The sequence below is a fragment of the Rana temporaria genome, chromosome 3 (genome assembly GCF_905171775.1).
Source record: "Rana temporaria chromosome 3, aRanTem1.1, whole genome shotgun sequence".
Lineage (NCBI taxonomy): Eukaryota > Metazoa > Chordata > Amphibia > Anura > Ranidae > Rana > Rana temporaria.
The window spans coordinates 424,178,808-424,187,503 of NC_053491.1; the positions used below are offsets into that span (position 1 = coordinate 424,178,808).

Consider the following 8,696-nt stretch of genomic DNA (forward strand, 5'->3'; position numbering starts at 1 on the left):
TTTTATATGGTTGGATGAATAGGTTCTATGTTCACACCTATGACCTTTCATGTCATTGACCTCATCATCAAAGACTGTAAAGATAACTGTCAGGTGTAAAGTCATCTTTTCATGTTAGTAACACATGCTCAAAATCAAATGAGCTATATATGCATTATTATTTAAATGAGGTATACTAATCTATTGATAGTATCAAGTAAACAGAAATGATTATATTATTTTAATGTAGAAACAAAAACTGTCAGTAAAAATTGTTATATATATATATATATATATATATATATATATATATACAAATATATATAATATATTTTATTTAAAGTGGTTGTATAGTGATTTTTGTAATAAGGCTTACCTGTAGGTAAAAAAAATCTCCTAAACATTTACAACTTAGGAGATATTCCCTGTGCAATGAGCCACTGACTGCAGCAGCGCATGCGCACAGGGGATTCTCGGCTGAAGGCCCGAAAGACGCCGGACCTTGCTGGAAAGAAGTCTCCTGTGCACATAGATGGAGATATATGCTCAAGGGTGGTGAATATGGACTGTCATTGATAGGGTCACACAGGCCCCTGGACATTCCAGGACCAGTCAAACTTCCCATATTTAGGGGATACACAAAAATGGTAAGCAACAAGACTGGTTAACCACTTCGTATCCCGGCCATTGTACTTTGGATGAGGTGGCTCTACAATGCAGGGAGGACGTCGCGTCACTGATGTGCCGATGCGCGTGCCTGGCGGTCGCGATGTCCGGCAGGTGCCCGCGATCGGCCATTACACAGCCAAGGGTGTGGAGCTGTGTTTGTAAACACACAGCTCCACGTCCTGTCAGGGACAGGAGACCGGTGCTGTGTCCCTTGTACATAGGGACACAGGTCCGTCACCTCCTCCAGCCAGTCCCCTCCCCCCACAGTAAGAATCACTCCTAGGGAACACATTTAACCCCTTCCTCGCCCCCTAGTGTTAACCCCTTTCCTGCCAGTCACATTTATACAGTAATCAGTGCATATTTATACCACTGATCCCTGTATTAATGTGAATGGTCCCAAAAAAGTGTCCGATGAGTCCCAATAAAAATCACAGATCGCCGCCATTACTAGTAAAAAAAAAAAAAAAATAAAAATCATAATTCTGTCCCCTATTTTGTAGGTGCTATAACTTTTGTGCAAACCAATCACTTAACGCTTATTGCGATTTTTTTTACCAAAAATATGTAGAAGAATACATATCGGCCTAAACTGAAAAATAAAACTTTTTTTAAAAAAAAATTGGATATTTATTATAGCAAAAAGTTAAAAATTCTGGGCCAGATCCACAAAAACCTGGCGTAACTTAAAAAATCCCATTTAAGTTACACTGCCTTAAAGTTTCTACCTAAGTGCCTGATCCACAAAGCACTTATCTAGAAATTTCAGGCTGTGTAACTAAAATTCCGCCGGCGCAAGGCGTTCCTATTCAAATGGGGCGAGTCCCATTTAAATGAGGCGCGCTCCCGCGCCGGCCGTACTGCGCATGCGCGAAGTTACGTTACGCCGAGTTTTGAGGATCGCGACGGCTTAAAAAAGTTGCGTCGGGAAAAAAAAAAATGACAGCGGCATGCATTCCTGAGGGAGAACTCCATGCCAATTTTCAAAGAAAAAACCGGCATGGGTTCCCCCCCCAGGAGCATACCAGGCCCTTAGGTCTGGTATGGGTTGTAAGGAGACCCCCCTCCGCCGAAAAATTGACGTAGGGGGTCCCCCTACAATCCATACCAGACCCGTATCCAAAGCACGCTACCCCGGCCGGCCAGGAAAGGAGTGGGGACGAGCGAGCGCCCCCCCCCTCCTGAGCCGTGCCAGGCCGCATGCCCTCAACATGGGGGGGTTGGGTGCTCTGGGGCAGGGGGGCGCACTGCGGGCCCCCCCACCTCAGAGCACCCTGTCCCCATGTTGATGAGGACAGGACCTCTTCCCGACAACCCTTGCCATTGGTTGTCGGGGTCTGCGGGCGGGGGCTTATCGGAATCTGGGAGTCCCCTTTAATAAGGGGGCCCCCAGATACCGGCCCCCCACCCTAAGTGAATGGATATGGGGTACATCGTACCCCTATCCATTCACCTGTAGGCAAAAAGTTAGTTAGTAAACACACAACACAAGGCTTTTTAAAATATTTTATTATTCTGCTCCGGATGCCCCCCCTGTCTTCGTTATTAGCTCAATTACCAGGGGGGGCTTCTTCTTCCACTCTCCGGGGGTCTTCCGCTCTCCGGGGGTCTTCTCCGCTCTCCGGGGGGGGGCTTCTCCGGACTCCGGGGGGCTTCTTCCATCTTCTCCCCTCTTCCGCTGTTGACTCGGCGAACCCCGGTTCTTCTGCAGATGTCCGGTGCCTTCTTCTTCAGCGCTGGCTGCCTGCTATGTTTGTGTGTTAGCTCAATTAGTAACAGGCAGCCAGCGCGGTCTTCTGTGGCGTCAGGGTCTTCTCTTCCTTTCTTCCGATGTTGCCTCGTCGCGTGTTGTCGCTGTAATGATGGAAGCGCGCCTTGCATCCCATTTATATAGGCATCACTGTCCCATCATGCTCCGGTAGGTACCCACGTGGTGGGTGCACGTGGGTAGGCACCCACCACGTGGGTACCTGCCGGAGCATGATGGGACGGTGATGCCTATATAAATGGGATGCAAGGCGCGCTTCCATCATTACAGCGACAACACGCGACGAGGCAACATCGGAAGAAAGGAAGAGAAGACCCTGACGCCACAGAAGACCGCGCTGGCTGCCTGTTACTAATTGAGCTAACACACAAACATAGCAGGCAGCCAGCGCTGAAGAAGAAGGCACCGGAGAGCTGCAGAAGAACCGGGGTTCGCCGAGTCAACAGCGGAAGAGGGGAGAAGATGGAAGAAGCCCCCCGGAGTCCGGAGAAGCCCCCCCGGAGTCCGGAGAAGCCCCCCCGGAGTCCGGAGAAGCCCCCCCCGGAGTCCGGAGAGCGGAGAAGACCCCCGGAGAGTGGAAGACCCCCGGAGAGCGGAAGAAGAAGCCCCCCCTGGTAATTGAGCTAATAACGAAGACAGGGGGGGCATCCGGAGCAGAATAATAAAATATTTTAAAAAGCCTTGTGTTGTGTGTTTACTAACTAACTTTTTGCCTACAGGTGAATGGATAGGGGTACGATGTACCCCATATCCATTCACTTAGGGTGGGGGGCCGGTATCTGGGGGCCCCCTTATTAAAGGGGACTCCCAGATTCCGATAAGCCCCCGCCCGCAGACCCCGACAACCAATGGCAAGGGTTGTCGGGAAGAGGTCCTGTCCTCATCAACATGGGGACAGGGTGCTCTGAGGTGGGGGGGCCCGCAGTGCGCCCCCCTGCCCCAGAGCACCCAACCCCCCCATGTTGAGGGCATGCGGCCTGGCACGGCTCAGGAGGGGGGGGGCGCTCGCTCGTCCCCACTCCTTTCCTGGCCGGCCGGGTAGCGTGCTTTGGATACGGGTCTGGTATGGATTGTAGGGGGACCCCCTACGTCGATTTTTCGGCGTAGGGGGGGTCCCCTTACAACCCATACCAGACCTAAGGGCCTGGTATGCTCCTGGGGGGGAACCCATGCCGGTTTTGTTTTTACAAATTGCCGTGGAGTTCTCCCTCGGGAAAGCATACCAAATGCCGTCGCTGGAATGGGCTTTTACAAGGTGTGACTAGTTTACACTTTGTAGAACCAGCCCTAATTTTACACTTGCAAAATAACACTTACGGCGCAAAAAGGAAGCTGGAAAGCTTTGTGGATCGCCTTAAGTGCTAATTTGCATACTAGAAACGGCATTTCGACTCGAAATGCCCCCAGCGGCGGATGCGGTACTGCATCCTAAGATTCGGCAGTGTAATTCAATTACACATGCCGGATCTTCTGCCTAACTTTGGAAAAAGCCTTTTGAGGATCGTTTCCAAAGTTACACACAGACTGAACAGCACTTAAGTCGGAGTATCTCTTTTGTGGATCTGGCCCATTGAGTTTTTTTTTTAAATTGACGCTCTTTTTTTTTTTATAGTGCAAAAAATAAAAACCGCAGACGTGATCAAATACCACCAAAAGAAAGCTCTATTTGGGGGAAAAAAAGGACGTCAACTTGGTTTGGGAGCCACGTCGCACGTGCAATTGTCAGTTAAAACTACGCAGTGGCAAAAGTTGAAATTTTGCCAGGGCAGGAAGGGGGTATATGCGCCCAGTAAGCAAGTGGTTAATCACTTGCCATCTGGGCCAATTCTGGCACTCCGCTCCTACATGCAAAAATCATATTTTTTTGCTAGAAAATTACTCAGAACCCCCAAACATTTTATATATATTTATATATATATATATATATATATATATATATATATATATATATATATATATATATATATATATATATATATATATATATATATATATATGTATGTGTGTATATATATATATACCACCATCCACCCATTCACATACATTAAATCTGGCCCTTAAGTAGAAAAAGGTTGCTGACCCCTTTTCTAAAGGATGAATATACATATTATATTAATGCTATCCAATTAAATACTTGAAACTCTTTGGAAACAATTGTTACTATCAATATTATTCATGTTTCATCTTGCATATGTATGCTCTAAGATTAACTTAAGCAATTTAGCAATATTATTTTCTAATCCAGTTGCATCATACTGCGTGTAATCTATTGAAAGTCTTGTAAAATAATATGTATAACAATTTTCAAAGTCCTTTTCTCTACTCCACAAGGTCTAGGCCATTCCAGGAAGTTTAAAAACAATGCAAATAAAAAAAAACACTGGGAAAACAAAAATATTTGTTTTCTTCTAAATGTTTTTTTACCTGCACTTTTTTAAGTTGGTGACAAGGACTACATAAGTCTGTGTATTAAAGTCAAAATCCACCATTTTCTGCACAAGTCTTATCTAAAACATTTTAGGGGCTGTACTGTTAAAGTGGAGGTTCACCCGGAAATGAAAATTTTTAACATTAGATTGATGCTCATTTTGTCAAGGGGAATCGGGTAGTTTTTTTTAAATCAAAGCCGCACTTACCGTTTTAGAGATACATCTTCTCCGCCGCTTCCGGGTATGGGCTGCCAAACTGGGCGTTCCTTCTTGATTGACAGTCTTCCGACAGGCTTCCGACGGTCGCATCTATCGCGTCACGATTTTCCGAAAGTAGCCGAACGTCGGTGCGCAGGCGCCGTATAGAGCCGCACCAACGTTCGGCTTCTTTCGGCTACTCGTGACGCGATAGATGCGACCGTCGGAAGCCTGTCGGAAGACTGTCAATCAAGAAGGAACGCCCGCTCCCGAAGACCATACCCGGAAGCGGCGGAGAAGATCACTCTCTAAAACGGTAAGTACTGCTTCGTTTTTAACTACCCGATTCCCCTTGACAAAATGAGCATGAATCTAATCTTACATTTTTTTTTTTAGGGTGAACTCCCGCTTTAAGTTGAGCTTCATATTCCCATTGCCCAATTAGTGTTATCAAAGAATAAAGAAAATGAAACGATGTATTAAGAACATTATATTTTAATGGATATTAATCTTACAATGAATGAATTTTATATTACAGAATACATATTACGCAATAAAAAGATATAAATATTTTTACAAAGTATATGCCTTTTATAAACGAGTTCATGGTAATAATGTAGGTGCAGCAATGGAAGTTTATTTTTATTCCTCTGGCTCCAGTTTTCCGTTTTTGAACTATTTTTAACTTAAAGCAGAGAGTTCATCAGGCCTTTCACCAGACACTGCAAAGTGCTATTATTCCCTTAAAGTCACTGCTTACTTTGCATCTTTTCAACACATATGTTTTAGCAGTTCCTCAATGACATCCACATTCTTCTACAATCATATCTTCGTTGTGTTTCATTACTATATCTCCATTCTCATACATCAGCATGGACAAAGGTCTCATTTTCACTGGGACACAGGAGGCACATTCAACTTTATCTGAATTGAATAGCTTCAGCAAACTCTGTAAAATAAAAAAATAGATATATGTTAATTTACAACTTTACCAGAAAATGATGATGCACACATTAAACAATCCAAATATTTAGCACAGTAACATACAATTCATACATCTAACATTCCTCTAAAGTAGACATGTCAAACTGGTTGGACTTCATACATCCCATCTACATCTTTCTTGTGACCCTCGGCCAATATTAGGATTTAAATTTAACATAGCATTAGTTTACAGTAAGGTGAATTACATAAAAAAACAAAGCTTTTTAATTTCCAAGCTGATCCCTAAATATAACTGTAATAGAAATTCCATTAAATGCTGCTCTTTATAGAGTTTATCCAGATTTGAACTCCAAATTTTTGAGTTTGACATGCCTGCCCTAAGGAGTCAGGCTAGTTGACACTTTTCTAAGGATCCATAAAGACCACTAAACCCATAATAAAAGTTACATGCAATATGTAATATTCCTCCAATGCTGTCCATCTAATGGCACCCATTATTACGAAATACTGAATGGCACCCAATATTAAAGAATACTTGAAAAAGGCAAAGACAATTATCTGTGAAAAAAATTGACACTTACCATAATGTAGGCATGGTTGGTTGGTTTGAAGGTCTCACTTAAGGGAATGGGGCAGGCTCCTTCACATCTGTAGGCATTGAAATTCTTTGGGTAGATAATCAGATTTCCCCACCCAAACTTTTCAAAGTCCACCATCATATCAACCCTTTCACACAAGGGTTCTCCATCCTCCACAGTTCTGGATGGAAAGTGGTTCATTATGATGCTGTCTTTTGTATTCCTGTTCTTCCTGTGCCTTTTGATACCTTGTTCACTTTTTACTTCTGGTGTCATCACATATTTAGAAGACTCCACTGTTTGGATGAGGTTGGGATATCCATTGACATTAGCAGAAGGGTTGTCCTTGGTGAACACCATCAATACAACTCTGTCAGTAGATATGTCTGTGCAAGCGTTCTCATGATCCCCCTGAGATGTGGTTCCACCACCCATGATGTCTTCATAATCTGGACTTTGACGAAGGTTGAGATAAGCATTCAAAATTTTTGTGAGGTTAAACACTTTCCAGGAGCCACCCATTGTTACAGAGGAATCAATGTGAAAAGACTTGAGAAGCAGTCTCTTGGAACCTTGTTCGCTGTGGTAAATATGCAATGTCATATCTTGTGTTTTCTCTGTAGGAGAAAGTTGAATCCTAAACTCTGCCAATTGAATCTCATTACTGCCTGAGAGAGAGGACATGTCAAAGTAGAGTGATCGATGATTGTCCATCTTGGTGCATCCTGGGGAAGAAAGAACAAAAAACATGACATAAATATCAATCTAATTATATACAAAGACATACTTAGCTTTTACAATTTATAAATATATGGAGAAAATATATCAATAAATATATAGATAAATGTTAATAAAATTAATACATATATAAATAAAATATTGTTATACAAAGCAGTATCCTTTAAAATGATGTTTACCATTTAAAAAAAATCTTTAGGCATTAGGCAAATCTGTCATATATGAGGCATATGAAGAGTGTTATAGGGAAGACTAAAACTGCAAAATCACTTGCTCTTTAAGTTAGTTCTGTCACTGTTAAATAATCAGCTCTAAAAAAATTAATTGCCCTTAATTGAAATGCCTGACACAAAAATTGTTCTATGCCTTCTCCGTGGAAGATAATATAGCAGCCCATCAAAAATGAAATTATCATTACATTTAGATAATAAATAAAGCAGCATGTTATATGTGAAAATATATTGGTAAAAGTTATGTACTTACTTTTGGCAGTAAGTCTTAGGACAGTATCTGAATCTTGAAGGAGGGAATGCTCCAGGCTGGACAGACCTGTGTCAATCCCCATAATGAGGCTCTGATAGAGCTGCATCATAAATGGTGAGTACTTCTTATTTGAAGAGGATGCTTGTCCATCAAGACTGCTTGAAGTTCCTAATCCATGGTTAGATTGTTGAAGAGGAATTCTTTTTTGGGTTCCTTGCATAAAGGCTGGCAATCCCTGTACCATGGAGATGGTTGTGAGGTAGAGAATGACATTCAGCCAGGTCATTTCTTCTCAGATTTCCTGTATCCTCTCTTGACTTGTAATGTCTCAAGAGATGTTCCTCAGAAGATCTGCAAGGCTGAAGTGAAGTCCTTATGATTCCTTCATTTTTTATATGGTTGGATGAATAGGTTCTATGTTCACACCTATGACCTTTCATGTCATTGACCTCATCATCAAAGACTGTAAAGATAACTGTCAGGTGTAAAGTCATCCTTTCATGTTAGTAACACATGCTCAAAATCAAATGAGCTATATATGCATTATTATTTAAATGAGGTATACTAATCTATTGATAGTATCAAGTAAACAGAAATGATTATATTATTTTAATGTAGAAACGAAAACTGTCCGTAAAAATTGTTATATATATATATATATATATATATATATATATATATATATATATATACAAATATATATAATATATTTTCTTTAAAGTGGTTGTATAGTGATTTTTGTAATAAGGCTTACCTGTAGGTAAAAAAATCTCCTAAACGTTTACGACTTAGGAGATATTCCCTTTGCAATGAGCCACTGACTGCAGCAGGGGATTCTCGGCTGAAGGCCCGGAAGACGCCGGACCTTGCTGGAAAGAAGTCTCCTGTGCACATGCGCGGGAGTGACAA

At 42.2% G+C, this 8,696-nt stretch overlaps 1 protein-coding gene across 1 annotated transcript; it reads right to left on the reverse strand.

Annotated features, from left to right (window-relative positions):
• Positions 1-5,669: 5,669 nt before the first annotated feature.
• Positions 5,670-8,137, reverse strand: LOC120930903 (nodal homolog 2-A-like). The gene is made up of 3 exons (XM_040342041.1): positions 7,788-8,137; positions 6,570-7,291; positions 5,670-5,992 (listed from the first exon to the last, which is right to left on the reverse strand). Exons 1-3 carry the CDS (start codon positions 8,071-8,073, stop codon positions 5,840-5,842), a joined length of 1,161 nt encoding a protein of 386 aa, XP_040197975.1. The 5' UTR covers positions 8,074-8,137; the 3' UTR covers positions 5,670-5,839.
• Positions 8,138-8,696: the final 559 nt, after the last annotated feature.

Excerpts from the sequence above, each read along its gene's own strand:
- LOC120930903 (XM_040342041.1), bottom strand. The coding sequence starts at position 8,073 with ATGACCTGGCTGAATGTCATTCTCTACCTCACAACCATCTCCATGGTA. Across the intron at positions 7,292-7,787 it reads CCTAAGACTTACTGCCAAAA|GATGCACCAAGATGGACAAT; the intron begins GTAAGTACATAA and ends TTTCTTCCCCAG. Across the intron at positions 5,993-6,569 it reads CCAACCATGCCTACATTATG|AGTTTGCTGAAGCTATTCAA; the intron begins GTAAGTGTCAAT and ends TTTATTTTACAG.